The 15348-nt window shown below is 36.6% G+C and overlaps 3 protein-coding genes across 4 annotated transcripts; all 3 read right to left on the bottom strand.

Moving 5' to 3' along the window:
- Positions 1-2511: 2511 nt before the first annotated feature.
- Positions 2512-4578, bottom strand: LOC123005964 (maltase 2-like). Its single transcript, XM_044400071.1, has 4 exons — positions 3952-4578; positions 3771-3896; positions 2689-3713; positions 2512-2634 (listed from the first exon to the last, which is right to left on the bottom strand). The coding sequence occupies exons 1-4, from the start codon at positions 4462-4464 to the stop codon at positions 2571-2573; spliced, it is 1728 nt and encodes a 575-aa protein (XP_044256006.1). The 5' UTR covers positions 4465-4578; the 3' UTR covers positions 2512-2570.
- Positions 4579-5174: 596 nt separating this feature from the next.
- LOC123005337 (maltase 2-like) lies at positions 5175-10702 on the bottom strand. Its single transcript, XM_044399031.1, has 5 exons — positions 10672-10702; positions 6572-7029; positions 6403-6528; positions 5329-6356; positions 5175-5283 (listed from the first exon to the last, which is right to left on the bottom strand). The coding sequence occupies exons 2-5, from the start codon at positions 7016-7018 to the stop codon at positions 5220-5222; spliced, it is 1665 nt and encodes a 554-aa protein (XP_044254966.1). The 5' UTR covers positions 7019-7029; positions 10672-10702; the 3' UTR covers positions 5175-5219.
- A 1368-nt stretch (positions 10703-12070) lies between these two features.
- LOC123004868 (CLK4-associating serine/arginine rich protein-like) lies at positions 12071-15201 on the bottom strand. Of its 2 annotated transcripts, XM_044398362.1 has the most exons (12): positions 14983-15201; positions 14830-14927; positions 14478-14773; positions 14156-14429; positions 13950-14110; positions 13694-13898; positions 13318-13647; positions 13218-13269; positions 13000-13069; positions 12842-12947; positions 12656-12793; positions 12071-12601 (listed from the first exon to the last, which is right to left on the bottom strand). In XM_044398362.1, exons 1-12 carry the CDS (start codon positions 15079-15081, stop codon positions 12208-12210), a joined length of 2223 nt encoding a protein of 740 aa, XP_044254297.1. In that variant the 5' UTR covers positions 15082-15201; the 3' UTR covers positions 12071-12207. The 2 variants fall into 2 exon arrangements, with proteins under 2 accessions (XP_044254297.1, XP_044254296.1); XM_044398361.1 differs by having other exon boundaries at positions 13218-13647.
- Between the last annotated feature and the right edge of the window lie 147 nt (positions 15202-15348).

Genomic DNA, 15348 nt, shown 5'->3' with positions numbered 1-15348 from the left:
CTGCGTCTGTTTAGATACAGTTTTTGTTTAGATAATAGAGCTCCGGTCTAAACGTATCTCGTTCCACTTAAGTACACAATAAATATCTGGGAATAGGCCAACCCGAACATACATCAGCCGTCAGGGAACTGCCGCACCATCTTCGCCTTATTTCCTTAGGGTCGAAACGTAATGCGAGCTGACCCGCTCCGGCCCGGATCTCCGGACTTTCCAGAACCTTATTACACGCTTTACGGCCCAACTTTACTATCCCACCAACTTTTTTCCCCATACTCGGTCCAGCAACCCAAGCCCAAACGCCGAACGGGGGCGTAATTAATCGACGAAATAAGATTCCCGGAATTACCTTCGATAACAAAAAAAGCAAACTTACGAACAGCTTGAGAACACCAATTTTTTCACTAACATCAACCATTGTTGTTATTCATAACGTTGTTGGCATGTAATATCATCGTTTCAAAAATGTGTGGTAACGATTATTCGCCATAATTAAAAGACAAAAAAAAATAATTGTAATCTTTCTGTTCATTTCTAATATTTTCCACAATCCGAATAGAATTCTATAAAATCTGCCCCGCGTTTGCTGGCAATTTTTATGACGTCTCCGGAAAAACGTCCATGAAATCAAACGGCGCGTCCGGCATGCGGAACACATGTTATGTTCCGGTGCCGGAACGAGGTTCGGGGGGTGGAATCGATGGCCACCCCCGCTCGTCATCCCCCAACCTAATGGCCACGCTTCTACCCACGAAATGATCGCTCCGTGGCTAGAATGACAAACGGTCACGGATGCTCCTAATGGCGTTACTTTCATCCATTCGACCAAATTGGCCGCCTTCCACGTCAGCAATACGTAAATCGAAAAGTTTTACGTTTTTGTATGGAAATGACGAATTTATCATTGCATTTTCTATAACCGGGAAACAGCCGAGACGATGCATAATTCATCGATGTGTATCGTCTTGTATCTGCTGGAAGGTCAGTAAAAATGGGCTCGGGAGTCTCTATCCCGAGAAATCAAAGAACGTAACACCCTAATTCACATGCTAAAGGCGCGCACAATGATGTGGCATCCAGTTTTATTGCTTGATCAGAATATAACATTATATTGGAATGTTCTGGGCGTGTGTTTTGTCCTCTTACAGCGCTATCACTACAAGAATGCAAGAAACTTACATGTTCTGATATAAAAACGCAAGAAGCAACGCTTCGTTTAAACTAATAATAAATTACTGTTACGATTCTTGTAGTTATCGGACCCTTAATTCGCATTACCATGCATTTTTACAACACATTTCTGCACGGAAAATAAAGTTTCAATGTTTAGTCAATGTTTATCCAAACTCAAAATTTTCGTTTTATTAATTGTTTATAACATTTTCTTGTTTTTGTAGAAAAGTATGATTTTTGCCAGTATAAGCGCGCTGTAGTTTTGGCTCGGATGCTAAGCAATGTGGCAGAGGATCTACCGTCAGGATTACCACCTCCGCAACTATTGGTCCAGTCGTCCTTACCGCGCGCTCACCGCCGTCGCGCTTTATTCTTATGGAATCACAGATGTCCTATAAAAATCCCAACAACACGGATTTGTTTCCACACATATTCTTTCCACATTATAGAACGGCGTGCAAGCTAATAAAAGCAGAGAAGTGTGTTATTATGTGCTTGTTATTCCCATTCCCCCCGAGCAGTATAAAACTTTTATCACCGTCAACAAAAACTCAATTATCTTAAAAAAGCCAGATCTGACAGGACGTGAATGACCGCGGTCAAAGGTCGATTCCTCTCCGAGGGTCAGCAAACAAGATCAAAACGAGAGCAGCAAGGTGCAGCGGCAAGTGGTCCAGCAACAACTCTGGAATTTGGGGTGCAAAGATTAAATTCAGATCGTGTTGGTCACCCCTCGACAGGTCACAAAGGGGCGCGATGTCAGGTTTTACATATAAGACAAAACGTCTTGTTAGTGAGAAATTCCATTGTCCGAGAGCATCTGTCTGATGCGTATCTTGATGGAATGAGGGGCGGCCATTTGCTAATGTAACTCGTCAATCTCGGCCTAACAGACCCGGACTATTCCAGGATCTTAGAGACGCAGGACCGCAAAGTAAACATTGCCTCATCCGCATTGTCCAGGATAGATTAGTGTGCTCTTCGACCGCATACTAATTTATAAAGGGATTTCGCACACTGAGGTCGCAGTTAAGGTCTTCAAACCCACTTAGGGACGGCTAAGGCACTAAGCACTAACCGCTGCAGCTCTCGAACCAACTTTATTGACAATCTCTACAATAAATTACTCAATTAATAGTTTAAAACCCCATTTACATAGATTTAACCAATTTTATATACCCGGCGTGCTTTCTGACCCAACTTTTGCAACAGATGCAGAACAACGACCCCCAAATACACTCACAATTCATAAATTACCAATTAAACACAATTAACAAAACATTTTTATATTACATAGTTCTTTTTGGGAAAGAGACACAAAATCAAAACAAAAAACACACGTTTAGTCAAATATACGAAATTTATTTCACACACACGTACTATTCATTTAATAACTAGGTTTAAAATGATAAGATTAAAGCTTCGTGGGCTTCTAGTTCCAAATTCGATGGATCAACGACAGACCTACAAAATTAAAAATAATATATTTTTCTTAATTTAAACTTCAAAAACACGTACCCAGTATCCCTAGAAGAATCAACATTTGTAAGAACAACTTTGTTAGACTTGGAAACATCCTCAGCGACATCCACAGTAGTGGTATCATTTCCGATATTAAAGACTAAAGCTAATGACGACCCATTAAAACTTCTTTTTATCAAAACCGTATACTCATCGACCGCTTTCACCGTCACATCTCCGGAAATAAGGGTCGGATTAGCTCTCAATTGAGCCAAAGCTTTGTACACTTTGAAATGGCTCACAGAATTGGCTTTCTCTTTCTTTAAATTAGTTTCAACATATTTTTCGCTGACTGGTAGCCAAGGCTTGGCTCCAGTGTTAAACCCAGCGTTAGTAGAATCATCCCATTGGTAAGGTGTGCGTTCAAAATCTCGACTAACTTTTTCGAAAATAGCCGGATCTCGAGCACTCGGATCTTTGCCTTCTTCGAACGATACTTCACCATTTTCTTGACCGATTTCTTCACCATTGTAGGTCACAGCAACTCCGGGAAGAAGAGATTTCAACATATTGAAACCGTCAGCGTTTGCAACACCAAATCGAGTGGCCACTCTGTGATTATCGTGGTTTCCTAAGACCCAGTTAGAAGTGTAATTCTCGGAAATTGCATTTAGCCATTTGTTGAGGGTATCAACAATGTCTTGTGCAGTTGAATTAATGTTGATGTCAGTGATCAGAAAGAAATTGAAGGTAAAATGGGCCCCCAATTGTCTGCCATCGGCACTTCCATAATAAAGCATTGTATGGTTTATGTCTGTGTAAGCTTCAGTCATAAATATTCTAGAATCGCCCCCATTTTTAGTGGTATAATCATCGAGTAACTGTCTCCATTGATAAACCATATCAAACGTCTCAGGCAAGTCCTTGGTGTAAATATGGTCCAGATATTCATAATCTGTGTCGTTGTAGCCCGGAATATTTGATTTGGGTTCGTCGAGGAGTTCTTCACTTTCAAACAAACAGGGTATGGCATCAACTCGAAAACCATCAACCCCTTGGTCAAGCCAAAAAGTCAAAATATCCTAAAATTTGACCAAAACTTGAATCATCGCATATGATTAAAAGAAAATGTCTAGTACCTTCATTGCTTGCACTAGTTTTGGATTTCGGTAATTTAAGTCAGGTTGGGCTGCAGCAAATTGGTGCAAGTAGTACTGTTGACGCTCTTCACTCCACGTCCAAGCCGAATTTTTAAAATTACTTATCTAAACATTAAAAAAAATCCAGTAAAAAATATCAAGAAAAACGTAAAATACTTACCCAATTATTTGGAGGCACTCTATTACCATCATCATCAACTTTGGCGTTAGCCCACACGTAATAATCACGATACTCTTCAACACCATTTACCGAATCTATGAACCACTGGTGTTTATCACTGGTGTGATTAGGGACAAAATCTAAAATAATTTTAATTTTTTTGGCGTGAGCCTTCTGAATCAATTCTTTCAAATCGTCTATTGTTCCATAATCTGGATCTACGTCCCTATAGTCACTTATATCGTACCCCTGATCCACTTGCGGTGATTTAAAAATTGGTGATAGCCAAACCGCATCGATTACAGCATCTGTGAAGTGATCCAGTTTTTCGATGATTCCCTGAAGATCGCCAATGCCGTCGTTATTTTTGTCTTTGAATGATCGTGGGTAAATTTGATAGAAATTGGCATGTTGCCACCAATCTAAACTGCGAATTTGTTTATTCATAGTAGCAGCGTTTGCTGCTAAACAAATTGCGAAAAGAAACACTAATTGTAAGATTATGAACTGCATTGTAGTTAATAACTAAACACAAACACTCACGCTGGACTTTTATAGTAGTAGTAGGACACGTAATATTGATCCAAGATTAGATTTGAAATACTTGACTACGACTAAAACTGGTTAGGTAAAATTCTATCACGCGTTGACATTAACACTGATTTTATTAATCATCATCATAAAGGCACTTTATCTTTGTTAGCGCGGGCATAACAGACTTCGGTCTCTGCACGATCGCAACATGCTAATAACAATAATAATTATTATTATCAAATTTTTTGACTTTTTAAAAGCAAAAAATTAATGTAAATAATAAATAATTTATAAGATGTCAACAGTTTTGTGTTTCAGCAATTAGCCTAATGAGAACAATTATTTCAAGTAGGTTTAAGTGTGTGAAAACTAGTTAAAAGTACTTTTCCATCAAGTATCAGAAATTACAAGAATGCAATTTTTTTTAATTAAATCTTATAATAATGATGATAATGTGACAAAACATGAAATGTTTTAGTCGGGTCTCACCGAGTTATACACATATCTTAAATTACCTACTTAGTACAGAAGTTACGAGTATGTAATAATAGCCAGACCTTGAAAGTTTTCAATGTTAAATAATTCTTGGTTAATTGTAATAATCATCATCAAGTTTGATAAGTACAGATTGTTAACGTTGGTAAAAGAAAAAAGCAGGAATTCCTACACATTTTTATTCAACTTTAACAACACACACTAAATACAAGAAAAAAAATTGAAAAAAAAAGTAGTGCTCAGCAGAAAACAAGCAAGGCTTCATGAGGTTCTAATTGTATTGCAGAAGGATTTATGGCACTCCTAAAATATTTTTGAGAAAATTGAATATTTTTTATTTGCACTTACTTTAATTCTCGAGAAGAGTCAACACTTTTCAATTCAATACAATTTTTGGTCGAAATGTCCTCATCCACATTTACAAATACTTCGTATTCACTTTTATTGAAAATAAGGATAACTGATGCACAATTGTAGCTCCGTTTTACAAAAATTGTATGTTCATTAAGAGCTTTAATCAACACGTTTCCCGAAATTAATACCGGATCTTTTCTAATTTTATTCAAAGCTTGAAAAATTTTATAATGACTTAAGCCTTCACTCTCTTTTTGTTTCTTTAAATTAGTTTCTTTGTACTTTTTACTGACAGGCAACCAGGGCTTAGCCCCATCATTAAACCCGGCATTATTAGAATCATCCCAATGAAAAGGAGTTCTTTCAAAATCCCGACCCAATCTTTGAAACAAATCCCACGTTTTAGCTTTAATATCCTGATTTTCTTCAAATAAAATTTCACCATTTTCTTGCCCAATTTCCTCTCCATAATAAGTTACATCTATGCCTGGAAGTATGGCTTTCAACATATTGAAACCATCGACGTTTTTAGAGCCACATCGTGTGGCCACTCTGTGATTATCATGATTGCTTAAAACCCAACTCGAAGCATATATTTCTGGAATTTCTCTAAGCCACTTATTGATAGATTCAACAATATCGTAAGCTGAAGCCCATCGTTGTACGTCACCAACCAGATTAAAATTAAATGTGAAGTGAGCCCCAAGTTTGCTCCCATCTGGAGTACCGAAATAAAGCATTGTGTTATGAAGGGTGGTGTAAGCTTCAGTCATTAGGATTCTAGCATTACCACCGTGTTTTTGACTATAGTCATCGATGAGTTTTCGCCATTCGTGCATAAGATCGTAGGTTTCTTTCTGGTCTTTAGTGTAAATGTGTTGAAGGTAGTCAAAATTGGTTGGGTCGCAATTTGGAAAATGTGACTTAGGTTCATCGAGAAGATCTTGGTGTTCAAAAATGTAAGGAATTGCATCGACCCTAAACCCGTCTACGCCAAAATCAAGCCAAAATAATAAAATGTCCTAAAAATCTGTTTAGAAATAATTTAATCTAAACGAAGACACTAACTTTCATCTCTTTGACTACTTTAGGGTTGTAGAAATTGAGATCAGGTTGTGTGACATCAAACTGATGGAAATAGTACTGTTGACGCTTGTCATTCCATTCCCAAGCTGAATTATCAAAGACACTAAGCTACACAAAACATTAAACCGAATTTTTGAAAAGTCAATTTTACCCAATTGTTTGGTGGTTTTCTGTTTCCTTGTTCATCAAATTGAGGATCAGCCCAAACATAATAATCCTTATAATCCTCAATACCATTTACAGAATCAATAAACCATTGATGTTGATCACTTGTATGGTTTGGTACAAAATCTAAAAGAAGTTTAATTTCCCTGTCATGACTTTTGTGAATTAATTCCTCCAAATCGTTTAATGAACCATAAATTGGGTCAACATCGCAAAAATCACTAATGTCGTAACCCTGATCGATTTGAGGAGACGCAAAAATTGGAGATAAAAAAATTGCATCAACTCCAGATTCTGAAAAATGGTCCAGTTTTTCGACAATTCCTCGAATATCGCCGATTCCGTCATTGTTACTGTCTTTAAAAGACTTGACGTAGATGTGGTAGAAAGAGGCGTGTTTCCACCAGTCCCAATCAACTAGATTTTTGGTCATATGTAGACTCTCTGAAAATAAAGACCATGAGATTGACACGTGAAAGAAAAAGCTCTGCGTTCTTATAACCACTAATAATGACTGTTTTATTAGTGGAAGTAAATGGATGTAATTCGATCCTTAGGCAAACAGACGTCCCACATTATAAGAGCGTTCTTTATGTAAAACAGTAAAGTACAAAAGACGAATTTCTAAGAATGAAATCCTTTTTGCTTGTTTAGCATTTGTGTGCTCGTGGCAATCATGCTGAGCAAGTGTTATTAATATGGGATTAATAGATATCATAGAAAACAATACAATGTTAGGTCATGAAAGCAATTTTTAATGGAAAATTGTGTCACGCAAAGTTACAAGTCAGCGATACATAACAACAAAGTAATAATTAAAGATGTAACTAAATCATCCCCTTGCTACGTCTTGTGATCTCAAATAACTGTGTCATGAATTTTGATGAAGACAAATCTAGTTATTAATTCCGGAGAAATAAGAAAGGTAATTATTTTCAGTCTTGAGGTACCCTACAAAAATATCCACACCAAGAAAATGATCTCATTAAAAAGGGAACCCCCACAACTGATTTAAAATGTTAATTAAATTATTCAGGACTAGGTATACATATTTATCAAACAACTGACAATTCACCAATACGAAACAAGCTGTTGGTCATAGAATAGTGTGAGAAATTCCATGCAAATTTAACTAATTTAGATCAGATCCGTCAGAGACGACATCGGGCAGCAGTATCCGAAATATTACACTGAATCCTCTCTATTTAGACCCAAAAGCCGGAATTACACCCGATCAATTATTATTGCAACAAAAACAAAAACTAACCTGAACTTCAACAAAAGTGAGGTACTATCATTATTTAAGAATAGAAGTTTTGCCAAACATTACTATTCGAGCCTCGTACGAGGACATCTTTTAGACAGAAATCGTCTCATAAACCAGGCGCAATGTTCGCAAACATGTAACATAACGTCGCACATATGTTATGTTAATGTGTGTTGTTTTACAATCGTCGGGATTTCGATTCGGCTGTGTGATCTGGGCTGAAGGATTCAAAGACGGCTTGTCAGGAAGGGGCAAGTTAGCCACGGGGCAAGGGATGGAAGGTCGGGTTTGGGGCTTACACGTATTCCACATCTGCGGTATGCATTATTCATGTCCGGCCTGGCCGCTGTCCTAAGTTCTCTAGCCCTCCACCGCATGTCCCTGTCTGGAGCGACGGACAAGAAATCGAACCCTTGCTAAATGGCCACTGACATGCACCCTTCGCTGATAAAACGAAGGGACCAATCACGGCGGCTTGTTGCAATCTGATTAATTTAGACGGTTTGCAGCGAATTGTGAAGGTTTTTCCACAAATTTTAATTGGCTAAATATTCGTAAAAATAACATAAATTCACACATTTTTCGAGTTGGGTCAGTGTAGAAAGAGAAAGAAAATTAATTAACGCATAGAAATGTGCTACAGCAATCAATCAATTACAACGCCTACAAGATCATCTCAAATAAGATAAGGTCACGTACACGAAGTTCCCATCGTCTGATTTTATCTTTTTAGTTTTATGTCTCATACTCTTATTATTTTTAAACTTAGAAAATTGATAGATTACATTTCAGAGCGCCTTACACCTGATAATAAATCTTCGCATTCACACAGTTTGTGCTTGTGTAATGGCTTAGATATTTATTTAATGATTTTTTTTTAAGATTAGTCTGTGGTACTCCAATTTCTCCGCGTTTAATTTTGCGCAACAGCCGTTTCAGGGCATTGTCTGGTCTAAAAAAGCATAAACAATAAAGCATATTGATAACAAATTCGTTCCGATCGGCTCCGACAGCGATATAATTGAATGGGCCGCGGCGGCACAAGCCGAATATTGTGCTGGGACAGAGGGACTTGAGCTATTTGTTTCTTTCAGGATGCGGAAATCGACGCCCCTGACGTGTGTGCTTAATAAATTTATTTTATTTTCGCTCCGCCTGGGATTGAAAGGCCGAATGAAATTTTCTTTCGTTGGTCGCTTTTCACGTCAATAATTGTCTAAAAACCGAGAAAATTTTTCGCAATGAAATGATAATGAAACCGCAGTCGTGCGGTGTCACATTCTGAGCGTGTGAGAGGCGCGGAAAGGAAGGTGTATGTTTGCGAATGGGGCTGTCAAGGAGGCCGTACGAGTCCCTTGGGGGCCTCGAGGTCCTGCTCTTGGCTCGCACTCCGAGACTAAAAACCCCATCCTTGCTTTTCTTACTGGCCGTGCCCACCTGATCCCGCGCGTTTGTATAAATAATTTCGAAAGTTTGTCGCTTTGGCCCTACAACTGCAGCCGTTATGGATTATAAATAACAACGGTGCTGGGGTGCGTAATTATCACAGAGGGGAAGTAAAACACAAGGAAAATTAACAAAAATATCACATAAATTACTTTGTTTCATCACTTTGATCAACTAATTAATGCTCAAACCTAACTCAACAATTAACAGAAAATATACGTAACTCGACATAGCAATAAATTTGATAAAAACATAAAACAAAACAAAAAGCACCGACTTTAAAATTATACTTACCTTGGGATTATCTATGGCTATACTGGAAAGGTCGGAATTGCGTTTTTTAAGTAATTCCTGACCTACTTGCCTCATATTATCTACAAAAGGAGTTCAAAGACGCGTGTATCGTATTTTTTGCAAAGATTTTTTGTCAAGAATCGGCTTATATTTTGTTTCCTCGATTTTTAGTCAATGGGATGCGGTGGAGTTTTGACTTTTAAAACAATAATTTTAATTCATTAAATCAAAATCAAAATTGTAGTCCTTTTATATTTATCAAGGGGTTACTCGTTTTTTGTGCACTTATCTCGATTTCGCCCGATTTAGTAAATCTAAAACCAAATAACTGATAAGAAAGCTATCGTATCCTATCAGGTGATAAAATAAAAATAAAAACGATGACATTACTATTTTGTCTATTTAATATAATAAATTGCAACTAAAAGTGTATCCAAAAACTGAATAAAAATAAAAAATAGTTGATTTCTATTCGATTTTTTCAAAATTTACAATTCTTGCCTAATTTTCCTCCACAAACCCATTTACTTTTCTAGAAAGTATTTAAAATACTTATGAACCTACTATCTGTAAGTATACTCATCTAAATTTCATCATTTCCGGAGGCCTCTTAGTTCAAGTAAATATATTTTTTTTATTCAAAATGATGCTTTTATTTATTTCCTAATTATTAGGTTTTAAAAAAATATTTCAAGCAAAAAATCTAAAGTATTATTGAAGTACTCCTATTTCAGAATTCATGTTGATTTTAACTTTTTTCTAAATCATTTTCTAAAGTTTGTTGAAACAAAATCCTTATTTTGTGTGTTATAATGAGATAACAGTCTTGTGAGTTACTTTTTAATTTAATTTAACATGTTTTTTAAGATTATATTTAGTTGAACAATATACTTCTTACTGGATCCTCTTGGTATGGAAACGATGAACAAAAACACCGTCACACCAAACTTTTATTTCAAACACAAGGCCCCATTCCTTTTTCTCCCCTCAACTTGTTAGTTAGGGGTAGGGAAAGTGAAAGTCGAAAAAATTAGTATATAAGGCATTAACATTGTTAAATTAGTTAGTTTTTTTCTCACCTGAGGATGATCACTTTGTGGTTAAAACGCGTTGTATTTGAAATAAAACTTTGGTGTGACGGGTTTAATCGTGTTTTTGTTCATGTATTTATTTCATTACCAGCTTAGAAATTTATTACATAAAAATTAAAAACATACAACTGTAACCATAAATTTCACAAATCATTGTTATCCCTTTTCCGGAAAATATAGCAATTTCGATATTGGAACTTCCAATTCCATCTTTGTCATTATAAATATGAAGAACTTTCGTTGCACCGTGATATCTCCCAAAATTCAGTAATCTTATGCGTGTTACACTTCCCCGAAAATTGTGAAAATCATAAAAAACAGTTTGTGCATCAAAAGTTGCAATAACATCTCTTAGAAGTTAAGTTTCTCTAAAATTTCCTTCGATGTAGCATTCGGCATCACCATAATTACCTTCATCAACATCAGAAGCTTGTGGAAAATATTCCCAATAGTTGAATGGATGAGGTGGCGTGGTGGCCTCTGTGCCAAATGTTACCGTTCCAGGATTATCACACTTGGTGGACAATCCCATAATTAAGAATATCAAAAACCGACTCAACATGATTTAATCTGTTTTACTCTGATACCTTTCTTATAATTGCTGATGTTTAAGAAGATAGTGTTATCGTTTGTATTTACTCGTAATAATGATCTGCAAGGTTTGTTTTCATTTTGTAAAAATATTTCATAACGTTTATTATTCCACATTCGGTTGGTCTATTTCTATTTACGTCGGGAGATATAACCGAGAAATATATCAAATAATAAACTCGACTGTAAATGTAGCATACCTGTGGTGTAGTTGTCCTGTTTGATCCTGAGTCCTGCGGCGTATTCGGAGCCGGCGGCAGGTGGGGAGATCTGGAAGAATGTAATTTTGCCAGGACGAGTCCCCAAGGGCTCGCGGTTTTCCCTTTTTGCAAACAGTCCGGTCTCGACCACGACATGTTTAGACTGTGAACGAGGACGATCCGGTCGCTCAAAGGAGTTTTACTAAATAAAGAAAAAATAAAATACTCTTCTTGTGGTTTTATTGCTACTTTTATGTTTATTGATTCAGGACGAACATGGAGCTTACTAACGAGCTCTAACAGCAAACCAGCTATATTTTTTGTTTTAGCATAAACACAGTTGTTAATTTCTGAGTATGTAATCAAATCTAGTAACACTGGTTTTCTTCACAAATCTCAAGAGGGTCCTCGTTTGTGGCAAGTAAATCGATCGGCAAACTTTAGAAGAAAATTACGGAATTGTGCATTTAGTCATTTGTGCCTTTTGTGAAATCAGAATATCTAATGATTTTAAAGTGTTTATTAAACGAAAGCCAACAAAATCATTCTGGTTCAAATGAATTAATTTTTTCAAGAGAGAATAAATAAAACACCCATTCCGCCTCAACCTTTATTTTCTCACATTTTAACTATTACAATACGCAGTGTTACATCACTTACCCTTCCAAAAAAATTACTTGTGTGGGCTCTACTAAATAATTTTATTACAAACAAAAACTTATCATAATTTAAATCAGTAATCCACTAAAGAGCGGCTACCACGTTCCTCTCTCCTGTCTCTATCTCGTTCCCGATCATAACTATCTCTTTTATAATCCCTGTCCCGTTCATAATCATCTCTTCTTCTGTCCCTTCTATCTCTGTATACAGTTTTCTTATCATTGCACCTTCTTGGTGACCTTGATGAGCGTTTATCACGACTGTGATCTCTTCTTTCCCTACTAGTATCTCTTCTTCTCGATTCTCGGTAATCGTCTCTTCTGCTTGCATGTGGACTGGGACTTCTTGTTTTATTTTCGGTTTTGTAGGAATTGTAAGTTGGAACATTTTGCGTCGGAGGAGGCGGACTTTTGCTTTTGATAGAGTCAGATTCAGAACTACTTGAAGAGTGACGTTTTTCCCTTTGTCTAAAAATATCATTTACTCCTAATATTTTATTTTTTTAATTGATTAGTATTTACCTTCTTCGTGTTTTTATTGCTCGCGATTCATCTTCTCTATTTTCAACTGTGGGAGGCGGACTTTTACTTTTACTAGAATCAGAATCAGAACTGTTTGAGCTTTTATTGCTATCATAAGCGTGACGTTTTTCTCTTTGTCTAAAATTTTTATTTTCTTATTTGTTTTTGTGACAAATACTATTTTACCTTCGACGCAATTTGATTGCCATTTCGCGCAACTCATGCTCTCTGGTCTGCTGTTCCTGTTTTTCCCGCTCTGTCTTTAATTGTTCCGCGATTTTATCAGCTTTGACTAGAACGTTTACAACATTAATTTACCGATTTTTTCCAATTTCATTTATTACATTGTTTATTTAATAAGGCTTGGCGTTTCCGTTTAAGGCGCTCTTGAATACTCAAATTCTGACCAGTTTTCTGTAAACATTGCATCAGATTTAACTAAAAATTTTTAATAAATGAAAAAGAAATAAACACGCACATTGAAATTTTGTTAAAGAACAAAAATGACAACAATAAATAATAAATGGCTAGGAAAAACAATAATTAAGTGATTCTTACTGACTTTGGTCACGGAGCCAGAATTACCATAGCCAGACCATTTTTCAGTGTTGACCCTATAAGAACACAAACTAGATTTTTTTTTTAAATACCCTAAAACTAACGGGCTATTTGCCACTTTCATTTCCTCATCCTTGATGCTTGTATCGCTTAATTCCGACGAACTTTGGTCACTTTTCTTCCTTCCGTAGTATCGAGAAACGATTTTAGGAGGCGATTCTTTCTTCTCGGGGCTTTTTGACTTTGATTTTTTCACAGGACTGGGAGAGCGAGATGATGATGATTTTTTGCGATACTTCGGCGACGAAGAACGAGATTTACTCTTGGATGAAGATGAAGAAGTCGAAGATGAAGACACAGATGAAGAACTGCTGGAACGTTTTCGACGATAACTGCGGCTGCGGCCTCTAGAACGCGATCGTGACTTCCTGTATCTAAAAAATAATTTAATTTAAATTTTTATGTCAACAATAGACTCACCGATCCCTCGAACTACTTCTCCGCCTTGCCCTTGAGCGACTTCTTGAATCTCTACTCCTTGATCTTCTTCCTTTATAATTTCTATCTTTGCTGTAGCTTCTTCTAATATATACAGTTCTTTCGGAACTTGAATTTCTTCTTCTCTTCTTAGCCTTTGTTTTATCACTACTGTTTGGTTTGCTAGTAGAAGGACTTTCTTCTTCATCTAAATATAACAAGGTTTATTACGCATAATCTTTTTTTGTAGGGTAATTACCGCCAAAAGACGTAATATACGTAATTTTCCCGCTATTTTCCGGCGTCGGTGATTTTGAAGGCGATTTACTCTTCCTAAATGAAGGATAAGTAGGTGATGTCCTTGCGGCATAACTAGGAGGGCTTATGACTCTATTAGCCAAACGTTTTTCCCTATGGGCTCTATAAAAATGATTAGAAAAAATACTGTTTATTGTGGGAAATTACCGGCGCTCCCTTCTCGATTTTCGTCCTGAAAATAAGGCTTTTTCATGTTCTTCTTCTTTGGCAAGTCGGAAACTTTCAGCCTCCTCAAGATCATTAGTAAGAAATGAATAAAAATCATTTGAGCTCATTCCAAAATTTCTGCCGTGACGATTCATCTCATGTGCTTGCACCGAATCCATTTTTGAAACATTTATAGACAAGTCAACATCTAAATCGGAATCAGAATTGCCATCTGATTCATCGTCATTGTTATAATCTGGCCCCAAGGTTTGTGCTAAAAATTCTGTCTGATCTTTTCCTCAGTTGCATGTTTAACACCTACCAGTGTTGTCCTCGTAGTTGAACCCAATACTAGCACCTCCAGTTCTTTGCTCCTTCTTTGATTTAGATTCAGTGTAGCCAAACTGTTCTTCCAAGTGTAATTGTTTCAAAAATTTCTCTTCATTGATGCTAAGAAACGAATTTTGGGCAATGATCCTGTACCGTTCGTAATTAATTTGGCGTTCTTCAAAGGTCAATTCTTCCTCTTCTTCCTTTTTAACAGGTGGTATAAAATCTAAATGTGCTCTTACATCAAAACGGTCAATTAAATTATCCGCTTGTCCTTGCCATGGCATCCTACAATCAATTAATCGTCGCCTGATCGGTCTAATATTTCGTTTATGGGGGCTTACATTGCTGAAGCACTGTCTGCAGCAGCTGCTATAGAGGGGTCCAAATGAATCTTGCATTGTCTTCCATGGATTTGTAAAAATTGAGTTGGATCGGCTTTCTACAAAAAGCAACAAGTAGATTCGAGCGTTACGTTTCGAAAAAGCAAAAAATACGATTTTTTCATAGAAATCTCGGCGTCGTTCAGCCCTTCGCCGGTAATCCACCAACATGCCACGAATTTTTCGTTCTTGCCTTCTTGCCTCATGCCACATTGTTTTAATGATTAAAATATGTGAAATTAACCGAAAATAACAATAATTAAGTGGCAGTTACAAGAAAAATAATAATTCCATCACATTTCACACATCTGTCAACGCGCGTCGCGCTAATTCAAGGACACGATCAGTTCCATTGTGCTCATTTTTTACTCTTAAAAAAATACTGTATTAGCATTTATACCTTATTTTGGCTATTTCTACGTAAATAAATTAGCTGTAATATTTTTACTAAAAAATATCAACAAAAATCCAGTTTGATTT

Source organism: Tribolium madens, unplaced genomic scaffold (genome assembly GCF_015345945.1).
Source record: "Tribolium madens isolate multiple individuals breed KSU strain unplaced genomic scaffold, Tmad_KSU_1.1 Scaffold_20;HRSCAF=117;Tcas5.2_LG4, whole genome shotgun sequence".
Classification (NCBI taxonomy): domain Eukaryota; kingdom Metazoa; phylum Arthropoda; class Insecta; order Coleoptera; family Tenebrionidae; genus Tribolium; species Tribolium madens.
This window is presented reverse-complemented; position numbering and strand designations above follow the sequence as displayed.

Bases quoted from the DNA above. Each gene is read 5' to 3' on its own strand.
- LOC123005964 (XM_044400071.1), bottom strand. From the start codon at position 4,464: ATGCAGTTCATAATCTTACAATTAGTGTTTCTTTTCGCAATTTGTTTA. The intron at 3,897-3,951 runs GTAAGTATTTTA...TTTAATGTTTAG, and splicing joins GAGTGCCTCCAAATAATTGG to ATAAGTAATTTTAAAAATTC. The intron at 3,714-3,770 runs GTACTAGACATT...GTCAAATTTTAG, and splicing joins AACTAGTGCAAGCAATGAAG to GATATTTTGACTTTTTGGCT.
- LOC123005337 (XM_044399031.1), bottom strand. From the start codon at position 7,018: ATGACCAAAAATCTAGTTGATTGGGACTGGTGGAAACACGCCTCTTTC. The intron at 6,529-6,571 runs GTAAAATTGACT...TGTTTTGTGTAG, and splicing joins GAAAACCACCAAACAATTGG to CTTAGTGTCTTTGATAATTC. The intron at 5,284-5,328 runs GTAAGTGCAAAT...AAAATATTTTAG, and splicing joins GACTCTTCTCGAGAATTAAA to GAGTGCCATAAATCCTTCTG.
- LOC123004868 (XM_044398361.1), bottom strand. From the start codon at position 15,081: ATGTGGCATGAGGCAAGAAGGCAAGAACGAAAAATTCGTGGCATGTTG. The intron at 14,111-14,155 runs GTAATTTCCCAC...TCATTTTTATAG, and splicing joins AAATCGAGAAGGGAGCGCCG to AGCCCATAGGGAAAAACGTT. The intron at 12,794-12,841 runs GTAAAATAGTAT...TAAAAATTTTAG, and splicing joins GCAATCAAATTGCGTCGAAG to ACAAAGAGAAAAACGTCACG.